Source organism: Saimiri boliviensis, chromosome 14 (genome assembly GCF_048565385.1).
Source record: "Saimiri boliviensis isolate mSaiBol1 chromosome 14, mSaiBol1.pri, whole genome shotgun sequence".
NCBI lineage: Eukaryota > Metazoa > Chordata > Mammalia > Primates > Cebidae > Saimiri > Saimiri boliviensis.
Genome location: NC_133462.1, coordinates 13,575,175 through 13,588,045, shown reverse-complemented (window position 1 = coordinate 13,588,045; position 12,871 = coordinate 13,575,175). Strand labels below are relative to the sequence as shown.

General features: G+C 41.3%; 1 protein-coding gene across 10 annotated transcripts in view; it reads left to right on the top strand.

Moving 5' to 3' along the window:
- Nucleotides 1-1,496: 1,496 nt before the first annotated feature.
- Nucleotides 1,497-12,871, top strand: part of ZNF226 (zinc finger protein 226) — a 30,264-nt gene continuing 18,889 nt past the window's right edge. Inside the window, exons 1-5 of one of the 10 annotated variants that reach the window (XM_039466334.2) lie at nt 1,497-1,650; nt 2,141-2,191; nt 6,572-6,627; nt 8,669-8,795; nt 10,622-10,714. In XM_039466334.2, the coding sequence (XP_039322268.1) occupies nt 6,613-6,627; nt 8,669-8,795; nt 10,622-10,714 (235 nt within the window). In that variant the 5' untranslated portion in view covers nt 1,497-1,650; nt 2,141-2,191; nt 6,572-6,612. Of the gene's footprint in view, nt 1,651-2,140; nt 2,192-6,566; nt 6,628-8,668; nt 8,796-10,621; nt 10,715-12,871 lie in introns of all 10 variants that reach the window. The other 9 variants (XM_039466332.2, XM_074386235.1, XM_039466333.2 and 6 more) reach the window with 9 other exon arrangements.

Here is a 12,871-nt window from a genome sequence, read left to right as displayed (position 1 = left end):
TTTTGTGATTTTTCTGACAGTGCAGACCAAAAAAAAAAAAAAAAAAAAAATTAACCTGACAGGAGATTACTGAATATTACACAATTGAATTTTTAATCCATCAATGTTAAGGCAGGGGTTTACTCTAACACTTTTAAAGTGTCAGAAGTAGTTGCCAATGACAAAAATTTTATCACCCCTCTTTGAATTTATTTGATTTCTGACTTTCCACATTTCCATCCAGACTTTGAAATGACTGCCTTCTAATAAGTGTAGAACTCTCTTATTAGTACTTCTCTACCTGAGTATTAACAAGTACTTCTCAGGTAGAGAAGTGGTAAGAGAATAAGGAAAAGCATGGTAAATGTCAGTCCTGCCCAAATAATACATTTGATAAAATTATCCAATTTCCACAAGTTGTTTTTGGTATTCACTTAATGGGTGTGGGGTAAAAATACGATATAGCTCAGCCAGGCACAGTGGTTCACACCTGTTAATCCCAGCACTTTGGGAGGCCAAGGCAGGTGAATCATGAGTCAGGAGTTCAAGACTACCCTGGCCAATATGGTGAAACCCTGTCTCTACTAAAAATACAAAAATTAGCTGGGCGTGGTGGCAGGCGCCTATAATCCCAGTTACTCGGGAGGCTGAGGCAGAGAATTGCTCAAACCTGGGAGGCAGAAGTTGCAGTCAGCTGAGATCACGTCACTGCACTCCAGCCTGGACGACAAAGTGAGACTCCGTCTCAGAGTGAGACTCAGTCTCTAAATAAATAAATAAATAAATAAATAAATAAATAAATAAAATATACGACTAATGCTGCTATGAACTTTTTTAGAACAAGTTTTTGTATGGATATGTTTCAGTTATCTTGGGTATTTACTTAGGAGTGGAATTGCTGGCATATAAGCCCAAGATCGGGTGCCAGCAGATTCAGTGTCTGGTGAGGTCCCGCTGAGTCATGGGTGGTCCTGGCTGTGTCCTCACATACTAAAGAGGCAAAGGAGCTCCCTCAGGCCACTTGGAAGAGAGCATTAATCCTATTCATGAGGGCATTGCCCTCTTGATCTGATCACTTCCCACAGGTTCCACTTTCTAATACCATCACCTTGGGAGTTAGGTTTTCAACATATTAATTTGGCGGGGCCATAAACACTGAGACCATAATAATACTTAAAGAGACGTGAGGGATTCTGGGAAATGAAAACCAGGGGCTCAAGATAGTTCGCACTTCCACATCAGAAGGCTGGGACATTCCGGAAGTGTAGTCCAGGAGGGGGATACTGTTCTGCTTTTCCCTCAACTCCAGCATTCTGTGATATGTTGTCCGGAGCTCCGTGTAATCGCACATAGTTCAGCTACAGTTAGGCTGTAATTGCTTCTTCTGCGGAATCCTGAGAAATGTAGGTCCAGTCGCTCCAGGTAGTTGCAGGCACTTCCTGCTCGAGGAAGGCAGTGCCGTGGAATTCTGGGAAGTGTAGTCCTAGTGCTCCTGGGAGTCAGAGGCACTTCCGCCCAGGAAGACGACGTAGCAGCCATCTTTTTTTCCCTGGCTTTGGAGCTTTAGGTCAGCTCCTCAGGAACCTTTCAAACTTCCCCGAAATGCGCTTATGGTCAACAGCTAGCTGTATTTTGTTTGGAGAAAAAAAGGAGTAGCAGCTAAGAGCAGAGGTTTGAGGGGCTGGGATGCTCTTTTGCGTTTCCCTCGGCGGAGCTTGTTTGCATTGGGGCCGTACTGGCTTGGGGCGGCTGGGGTGGTGCTTCAGATTTGAAGGTCTCTGGGGCTGTTTGCTCCCGCCTTGTGACTCCCCTTCCACCTAATGAGCCAGCCCTACCACTTTATGCAGTATCACATTGAGCGAGTTAATCCCCGTGCCTTTGTTTGCTCTTCTGAAGGAAAATAAAAGTAATAGAATGTTGTGGGAAAAAGCAAGGTAGTACAAAAAGTTTAAAACTGCCCGGTACGTGGATTACCAATACTACGTTTTCCCTAGAAACTCTCATTTTGTAGCGAACTTCTGTGAGCCCGTGAAGCTAGATTGTCCTTGACCTCTTTTTAGGAAGGCGATGGTTGTTTCTCACTGGTACTGGGGGATGCCGCTGATATATCGGGGATGGAGACACAATCCTGGTTTTTTCACAGCGTCTTTTTCTTCCCCAGCCCTGACTTCTCAAAAAGCACTGCACAGAGGAGGAGGCAGCAGAAACTCATGTGAGTAAGACTTGTTAATATTATTCTTGTTTTATTCACATAAATCAGAATGTGTGGGTCGTATATTTGGGCTTGGGAAGTGATTATAATTACACAAATGAACACCTTTCCGCCCAACAGTGACTCTGAAGTGATACTCTTTTTTTTCCGAGGAGACTGAGACATACATGTACATAACTTGTGGCCAGGCATGGTGGCTCACGCCTGTAATCCAAGCACTTTGGAGGCCAAGGCAGGCGGATCGCCTGAGGTCGGGGGGGTTCAAGACCAGCCTGACCAACATGGTGAAACCCCGTCTTAAAAATAAATAAATAAATAAATAAAAAAGAAGAACATAACTTGTTTGCTCATAACCACCCAGCTAGTAGGAGGCAGAGCTAGCGTTGAAACCTGGGCAGTCTGAGTGTAGTTTTCTTTGGCATGTTCTCCATGAGCCATAGGAAACTGACTAGTATCATTTGAAGATAGGTTGAGACTTCACTGTGGGAGCTTTGTCACTGTGGGAACTTTGCTCAATGTGTGTAAATTCCCCATTTACCTTTATACCTTACATCTTTATAAACATACCTTAGGTTATAAAAATAACAGCTATTGTTTTAGTGCCTTTTTGTCAAGTTTTTCTTGTGTTTATTTCTGTTTAGTAGGAGCTGTTTTTGGGGGGACTGAGTACAATGCAACACTAGTCATACTGTGGTCCACAAAGCAGCAACATTGGCATCACCCAGATAGAAATGCTCATTCTTGAGCCCTACCCAAGACCTTCTCATTTAGATTTTTTTGCAGATAGGACCCGGAAATCTGCATTTCAACAAGATGCCAAGGCGATTCAGAGGCATGTTAAAGTTTGAGAAGCTCAGGAAAAGGTCTTATCTGGAAACTCAGGACTAGAAAACTGACCTTGCCAGATGTCACAGATAAAACTGAGCTGGTTATACTAGAACCCTACTCAGTCCAGTGATTTTTTCCTTCTTGCTAAATATTGTTAACTGTCAAGTTTCTTTGCAAAAACCATGACATGAGTAGAAGGCCACTGGCAAGTCTAGAGTCAAAATGGAGGGACTTAGAGTCCTGAAGATCTGTTTTTCCCAGGCTTCGGGGAGTAGATGCCTTGCTGTCTTTTTTATTGGAGGCCTCCTTCCTGAAGTGGGAAGATAAGCTACCTAGTTACTGTTAATTGGTGTTAGATATTATTGCCATAGTTGTTATCATTATCAGTTACTATGGTTGTTAATGATTGTTTCCTGACTTCTTTAACTTTTTTTTTTTGAGATGGAGTTTTGCCCTTATTGTCCAGGCTGGAGTGCAACCTCTGCCTCCCAGGTTCAAGCGATTCTCCGGCCTCCCTCCGGAATAGCTGGGATTACAGGCACCTGCCACCATGCCCGGCTAATTTTTTTGTATTTTTTAGTAGATATATAGGCTTTCACCATGTTGGCCATGCTGGTCTCGAACTCCTGACCTCAGGTGATCCACCCGCCTCGACCTCTCTAAGTGCTGGGATTACGGGCATGAGCCACTGGGCCCAGCCAACTTTTTTTTGTAATATAATTTCAAACTTATAGAAAAGTTGCAAAAAAAAAATAGTATAAGAAAATCTCATATGCTCTTAACCCCTGTTCACCAGTTGTTTATGTTTTGCCTGTTTGCTCTGTTAATGACTGTCAGCCAAACATCACCAGGAAAATACCTGTAACCAAAGACAATTAAGTTTGTTTTAGCTTGCTGTATCCAAGGAGCCCACACATGGCATGGGGTGTCTTGGTAAGAGGCAATTAGGAGGGGCCTGGTTATAGGGTTTTGGTTTATGTTAGCTGAGTTGGGGAGAATTTTAGGCAAGAGGGTTTGTTCTGGTTTGGACGCTGTCAAGAAGCAGCAGCAATTTGGTGACTATTGTAGTAATTTTTATGTGGGAGGTGGGGAAGTAACATGAGGCTGGAGTTGTTGCCCATAACAAAGTGGTCGTCTTAGATGGAAGAGGCAGTTATTTGGCTGTTTTTGTCACTGTAGAATGTATTTCTCTCTGTGTTAGAAGTTGTCTTGTTTTTTTCTTTTTCACCTTGATCAGTGAGTTAACCTGTCTTGTTTTTGTTGATAAATTGAAAACACCAGGTTCTGGCTGTTGCCGCTATTAGTTGTCAGAGCAGTTTTCTCTTTTTGGTCTTTTCACTTTCACAACTTTATCATCATACTTGTATTTTGTTTTTGTCTTTTTGCTGAAGCATTTGAGAGCAAGCTAGAAATAGTGATAAAAATGAAATTAATTACATTGATAACTTACTGTTACCTAATCTACAGTTTGTATTTAAATTTATTCCATTTTTACCAGTAAAGACTTTGAAAGTAATTTATTCCCCCAGGCGAGGTTCCAGTCTAGTTGTATGTATTGCAGTTAGGTTTTTTTTTTTTTAAATTTCATTAGTCACCTTTAGTCTAGAATGATTACTCAGACTTTCCTTCTTGCTCTTGATATCTTTTGTAGAGTATTGACAAAATATTTTGTAAAATGCTCCTTTTTTTTTTTTTTTTTTTTTAGTATTTACTCATGATTAAATTCAGACTATGCATTATCAGCAGAGATGCCATAAAAGTGGTGAGGCATCCCTCTCAGTGCATCATAGGAGTCGTCAAATGTTGGTTTGGGGTTTGTCCCCCTAGTGGTCTCAACTTTGTTCTTTTGGATAAAATGTATGCCAGGTTACTTTTTTCCTTTTGAACTTAATGCTTTGAGACTATGTAGCCATCTTATTCCTCACCAAACTTGCACCAGTTTCTAGCATCTATTAATGATTTTCTAGTTACCTTTTATTCTACCTGTATTAGTTTCTATGTTCTATAGGAGCTTTCTTTTGTCACTTTTTCTTCTGCCATTTATTTATTACACATTCCTTTATTTATAACAATACTGACTTGGTTTCCTGCCTTTTCTTTTTTTTTTTTTTTTTTGAGACAGAATATTAGTCACCCAGGCTGGGGTGATCTCGGCTCACTGCAACCTCCACCTCTTGGGTTCAAGTAATTCTTGTGCCTCAGCTTCCCAAGTAGCTGGGATTACAGGTGCCTGCCACTATGTCCAGCTAATTTTTGTCTTTTTAGTAGAGACAGGGTTTCATCATGTTGGCCAGGTTGGTATTCAACTCCTGACTGTGAGTGATCTGCTTGTCTCAGCCTCCCAAAGTGCTAGAATTACAGGTGTGAGCCACTACACCTGGCCAGGTTATTACCTTTTCAATTTAAGTTAAGTATGGGCTGTCAAACTGTCTTTTTAATTGCAGTATCTTAGTTTTATTAGTTCAGTGTTGAGTTAGCAAACTATTGGAAAGATGACAAGTTTTTCAGAAGTTATAAGACACTTTGATATGACATAGCAACAATCTGTGAATTCCAACTATCTTATAATATTCTGTTGTTGGAAATTATATTTTTAAGGATAATTTCAAACTATAGACTATCTTTTACTCACTGCAATTGGAAAGAAATAAGGTACCTGACTGTGTTGTAAGAGGTTTTTACCTTCAACAATCTGATGAGGTTGGTACTGTTATTCTTTTTCTTTTTCTTTTTTTTTTTTTTTTTTGAGTTGGAGGCTCTCACTGTCACCTGGGCTGGAGTACAGTGGCACAATCTCGGCTCACTGTAGCTTCCGCATCCCAGGTTCAAGTGATTCTCTTGCCTTAGTTTCCAGAGTGGCTGGGATTACAGGCGCCTGCCACCACACTCAGCTAATTTTTTGTATTTTTAGTAGAGAGGAGGTTTCACTATGTTGGCCAAGCCGGTATTGGACTCCTGACCTCGTGATCCACCGGCCTGGTACTGTTGTTCTTTACCACTTGGAGATGATAGAAATAAGGCAAAGAGATGTTAATAATTTCCCCAAGGTGACACTGCTAGTGAGTACTGTGTCAGGATTTTAACCCATGCATATCAATTCCAGAGCCTACTGTACTTATATCATCTCAATTTATACTGTACTCAGAATAAGAACTACTAGCGGGCAATTACAAGCACATGGGCAGTGAGGCCACTGTGTGTGGTTGGGCAGGTTCTGAACTGCCGCTAAAAGGAGTAGATGGGTATCTAGGCTCCATGCCATAATCTGCTTAAAAGTCACATACAGCATGAGGCTGGGCGTGGTGGCTCATGCCTGTAATCTAAGCACTTTGGAGGCCAAGGCGGGCGGATCACCTGAGGTCGGGAGTTCAAGACCAGCCTGACCAACATGGTGAAACCCTGTCTTAAAAAAAAAAAAAAAAAAAAAAGGTCACATACAGCTACAGCCACCCCAAGGAGTACAGACCTTTTCTAATTCCTAAAGAAGGACCATGTGGATTAGCAACATACTTTCCCAGTTTTCATTTACTTCTCTCTTCTTTCCTAGTTCAGTTTCTTAGGACTCTGTACTTCCCCAGAAGGAAGAATTAAAAATGAATATGTTCAAGGTGAGTAGAGCTTGCCTTTCCCACCTGTTAAAAAATCCCATTTTAGTACTTAGAGATGGGACCAGGTTTTTCTTTTTCAAGGAAGAGTCAAGGAATTTGAGGACCTGTTGAGTGTATTAGGTGCTTATTTTGTCTTATTTAAGTTTAGCTGGTTTTGCTTTTAGTTTTATTTTATCATTTTTGTTTTACAAATAAAAGTAGAAAAATTAATAAAAATGATGACTGGGCATGGTGGCTCACATCTGTAATCCCAGCACTTTGGGAGGCTGAGGTAGGGAGGATCACTTGAGGTCAGGAGTTTGAGACCAGCCTGGTCAACATGGCAAAACCCCATCTTTACTAAAAATACAAAAGTTAGCTGGGTGTGGTGGCATTTGCTTGTAATCCCAACTACTCGGTTGAGGCAGGAAAATCACTTGAATTTGGAAGGTGGAGGTTGCAGGGAGCCAAGATCGTGCCACTGCACTCCACCCTGGGCAACAGAGTGAGACTCCATCTCAGAAAAATTAATAGAAATGAAAAGTATCTTTTACATTACTACTTCCCTGCTTACAACTTGGCTGCTTTTATATTTCTGTAATCTCTTCATTATATGTACTCGTAATTATATATTTGCATTCATAACATAGACGTAATTTTACATTTCTTAAATTATATATATTTATTTTTGTTATATTTCTATCAAATTTATGTAGCCAGTTTTTAAACTATTCTCTCTATGTAGGCAGTTAATGTAGGATTTTTACTGTTTTAGGAACTACAGTGTTAGTTTCTTACATTTAACTTTTTCTGAAAAAATCAATTTTGAAAAATACTGCCTTTTAAAATCCTTAACATTAGGTATTAGAATTGAAAAGGTATGTTTTGTATGTGGTACTTCAGATGTTTTTTGATAGAATATTCAAATAGGGCACAGTGCATCAGGATTTCACAGCTGCTTCACACAGAAAAAACACTGTTAGACTTTTTCACTAGAAGAGCTAGATTCTGTCTTCCTCATGCCTCAGTCCTACCCTGTGTATATTTTATTTACTAGTCTTTTTTTCCTTTGAATATATATATATTTTTTTGAGACGGAGTTTCGCTCTTGTTACCCAGACTGGAGTGCAATGGCGCGATCTCAGCTCACTGCAGCCTCCGCCTCCAGGGTTCAGGCAATTCTCCTGCCTCAGCCTCCTGAGTAGCTGGGATTACAGGCACGCGCCACCATGCCCAGCTAATTTTTGTATTTTTATTAGAGACGGGGTTTCACCATGTTGACCAGGATGGTCTCGATCAGTCGACCTCGTGATCCACCCGCCTTGGCCTCCCAAAGTGCTGGGATTACAGGCTTGAGCCACCGCGCCCTGCCGAATTGAATATTTTTTTTTAGTCAAAGTAATATGTGACCTTAATTTAAAATGCCTGGTGGTAGTAAAGGATTTGCCAAGCACTGGCACTCTGTCCATGTATTGATACCTCACAGCAACTATATGAGGAGGTTCTTTGTTTTGTCTTCGTTTTGAACATAAATGGAAAAGGGATTGTGAAAAGTGAGGAATCTGCTCAAGTTCACATGAAAAACTAAAGATCTGGGATCAGTGTATTATATTCAAGTGAAAGACCAAGACAGGAGGAAAGAGAGAAAGTCTTTCATTCAGAAACTTGACATGCCCTTTAGGTTTATTTCCACATAAAACACTGCTCACTTGGCTCCCACCTCAGTAGGAAGGCAGGTGCTATCAAACACTGTTGGGACTAAACTGGTAAACATTTCTGAGGAAATTGGCAATGTTTTAGGTTCAGGAGGTAATAGTTCTTGGAAATTTTCTTATAAGAGTATTCATTGAGAGCACCCAGTAAATATACAAAGCTTTCTTTTTCATAGCAGCACTCCTGGTAAGTCAGTGTATGGCATTTGCAAGACAGGAGAAGGGCTGGGAAGTCTACAAACAGCTGGGAATCCAGGACAGCTTTCCAGCTGTTCTCTTCACTTTCTTAGTGTTAGCTGTCTTCCAGTGGACACTGGTTGTAAGATTGAGGTCATGTGTTTTTGTCATAGGAAGCAGTGACCTTCAAGGATGTGGCTGTGGCCTTCACGGAGGAGGAGTTGGGGCTGTTGGGGCCTGCCCAGAGGAAGCTATACCGAGATGTGATGGTGGAGAACTTTAGGAACCTGTTGTCAGTGGGTGAGGACAGCCTCCCTCTGGAGTATCTTTGTCACCTTGGAGTTTTAAGGCTTTGTAGCTCTTGTAATGGTTCCCTGAGTGTGGGAATCTGACTTTCCTAATTTTTATGGGATGCAGAGACACTGAATGTTACTGGTTTTTCTGAACAGAATATTTTGGGTCTTTTTCATTTGTGTTTTATAAAAGAATATAGGATAGAAAATACTAGAACTTGGGGCCGGGCGCGGTGGCTCAAGCCTGTAATCCTAGCACTTTGGGAGGCCGAGGCGGGTGGATCACGAGGTCAAGAGATCGAGACCATCCTGGTCAACATGGTGAAACCCCGTCTCTACTAAAAATACAAAAAACTAGCTGGGCATGGTGGCGCGTGCCTGTAATCCCAGCTACCCAGGAGGCTGAGGCAGGAGAATTGCCTGAACCCAGGAGGCGGAGGTTGCGGTGAGCCGAGATCGCGCCATTGCACTCCAGCCTGGGTAACGAGTGAAACTCTGTCTCAAAAAAAAGAAACAAACAAACAAACAAAAAGAAAATACTAGAACTCCATAGGAAGAATGACACACACTGCAGCAAAAATTCTGGCCAATTGCTTGACTGATGTGAGAACCAATGGGAGGAGATTTATTTTTTATTTATTTTTTTAGGCTAGTCAAGTGAAGCAGTGGGAGGGGAGGAGATTTAATGAAAACAGACATTAGTTAAAAGTCAGGCCGGGCTCGGTGGCTCAAGCCTGTAATCCCAGCACTTTGGGAGGCTGAGGCGGGTGGATCACGAGGTCAAGAGATCGAGACCATCCTGGTCAACATGGTGAAACCCCGTTTCTACTAAACATACAAAAAAATTAGCTGGGCATGGTGGCGCGTGCCTGTAATCCCAGCTACTCAGGAGGCTGAGGCAGGAGAATTGCCTGAACCCAGGAGGCGGAGGTTGCGGTGAGCCGAGATCGCGCCATTGCACTCCAGCCTGGGTAACAAGAGCGAAACTCCGTCTCAAAAAAAAAAAAAAAAAAAAGTCAGGCCAGGCTTGGTGGCTCACACCTGTAATCCTAGCACTTTGGGAGGCCAAGGCAGGCGGATCATGAGTTCAGGAGTTTGAGACCAGCCTGAAAAACATGATGAAAACCCATCTCTACTAAAAATACCAAAAATTAGCTGGGTGTGGTGGCAGGCACCTGTAATCCCAGCTACTTGGGAGGCTGAAGGGGGAGGAGGATCACTTGAACCTAAGAGGCAGAGATTGCAGTGAGCCGAGATCGTGCCATTGCACTCCAGCCTGGACAACTGAGTGAGACTATGTCTCACAAATTAAAAAAAAAAAAAAGGTGGCCGGGTGCGGTGGCTCAAGCCTGTAATCCCAGCACTTTGGGAGGCCGAGGCGGGTGGATTATGAGGTCAAGAGATCGAGACCATCCTGGTCAACATTGTGAAACCCTGTCTCTACTAAAAATACAAAAAATTAGCTGGGCATGGTGGCGTGTGCCTGTAATCCTAGCTACTCAGGAGGCTGAGACAGGAGAATTGCCTGAACCCAGGAGGCAGAGGTTGCGGTGAGCTGAGATTGCGCCATTGCACTCCAGCCTGGGTAACAAGAGTGAAACTCCGTCTCAAAAAAAAAAAAAAAGGTTATTTAAACTTGGTTTTTATAATATGTATCTACACATGTGTATCTGGGTCATGAAATAAATAGTGTTTCTTTACTGGGTCATTATTTAAATAAAAGTTTGAAAAACACTGTTTTCAGTGTCTTCAATATGCAATTGCAACTCAGATTTTCTATGCATTTTAACTCTAATATGTTTATTTTCAACTTGTGATTTGGCATTTTCACAGGGCATCAACCCTTCAAACGAGATGTATCACCTATAGAAAGAAAAGAGCAGCTTTGCATAATGAAGACAGCAACTCAAAGACAGAGAAATTTAGGTAAAAACCAAACAAGTTGTGAGTTCTTATAGTTAACTGTCCATCTGCTTTGCTTCTCCCCAGCCTTGTTGCCATCACCTGGCCCAAATTGCCAAATCTCTTTTCTGGATTATTGCAACATCCTTTGTACTGCTTTCTCTGCTCCCACCCACTCCTCTTACAGTCTGTTCTCTAAGTGGCAACCAAAGTGAGTTTTTGTTACTTCATGTCAGACTATGTTGTTCTGCTTAAAATTCTCTGTGCCTTACTTTACTTAGGGTAAAATCCACTTACTATGGTTGACAGAATCCTACATGGTCTGCTCTTCATTTTCCACTACCTCTCTGAATATATCTCCTGTACTCTCTGTGAATTCCAGCCACATTTTCCTCCCTCTTGTTTTTCAGAACTGTCAAAGATGTTTCTGCCTCACAACCCTGTATGTGTTCTTTTCTCTGCCTGGAATAATGTTTTATCTATAATCCTCTGGTTCCCTTCTTCAGTTCTTTGCTCAGTTTATCATAAGAAAGGCCTCCTCTGACCACCACCCTATTAAAAACAGTCTTCCCCTTTACTCTCTGTGCACTCTGTGTACTGTGTGCTGATCATCCCCTCATACATGTTTTTGTTTTTGTTTTTGTTTTGCACTGATCATCCCTTCATATATGTTTTTGTTCAGTGACTTATCACCTATGTCTTCTTGCTGGAGTGTAATCCCTAGGAGTGAAGGAATTTTATCTCTTTGTTGTTGTCTCAGTGCTTAGAATAGTCATGGTACATGGCAGGCACTATAAATATTAGTTGAATAAATAAATGAGTTAATGGATATGGAAATCTGTCTTCCATGGAAATAATAGGAGGTGAACAAATCAGAATAAATAAGGGATATTGCAAAATATTTTCTGTCTTCCAGTGAATTCCTAACCTCATTCTAATTTGTGTGTGTGTGTGTGTTGGCACGTGTTTGCCTGTCTATACAAGTTGGCCCATACCTTAGGAAGCCTATAGTATCATAGTTGTAACCAAACTGAATAACATGCTTTCCTTATGACTTTATTTGAGCATTTGTAGCAGAGCATATTCATTTCGGGATGGAATATTTTAAAATAAGGACTTTTTTTTTTTTTTTTTTTTTTTTGAGACGGAGTTTCGCTCTTGTTACCCAGGCTGGAGTGCAATGGCACGATCTCGGCTCACCGCAACCTCCGCCTCCTGGGTTCAGGCAATTCTCCTGCCTCAGCCTCCCGAGTAGCTGGGATTACAGGCATGTGCCACCATGCCCAGCTGATTTTTAGTATTTTTAGTAGAGACGGGGTTTCAACACGTTGACCAGGATGGTCTCGATCTCTTGACCTTGTGATCCACCCGCCTCGGCCTTCCAAAGTGCTGGGATTACAGGCTTGAGCCACCGCGCCCGGCCTAAAATAAGGACTTTTATTTCTGTTTCTTAGGTATTTACTCATAGAAGGGAATGAAATTCGATTTCCTTATCCATTATATCAGAAAAGAAAAAGTAAAAATAAAAGCTAACTCATGAGCATTAGCCTTTCCCTTAAAAAGTTTGCCTGGTGGCATCCCATTTGCTTCTTCCAAAGTCCTCATTTATAAAAATAAATGGATCTTACAGTGTTTTCTCTCAAACATTATGTCATTTAGGCGTATGTATGACATTAGATGGCATTTTATGTAGTGATACCATTACTGCTTGTGATTATTCTGATACTTGATCTGTTTTTCTAAATAGCACAGGCTATCAAATTTATTTCACAGTTGACTAATAAACCACTTTGTCAATTTGGAAAACATTCTTGTTAAAGGCAAATGTATCTACAGAAACTTTCTATACCTTGCTTTCAGAGAGACTGCATTCTTTGCTAGCCTTTCAATTTTGACTCCTAAATAGTGCAAAATCCTTAGGAGGATCCAGTGCATAGGTCTTCATGCTTTTCTTTCGCCCCAGGTGATTATCACTTTTGATTTTTCTCTTCAGCAATAACTTACTTGGTGTACTCCTACCTCAGGTACAGCTTTTCAACTTCGCAGCAAAACTGTACTTTCCAGTGCTTTTTATATTTCAGATACTTTACTTGTAAAAGCTGTTTTGTTCCATGACCTGGCTCAAATTAAACTTGGATTTGGAGTTAAAAGAAATGTCAGAAATCAAACAGGGATTCATAT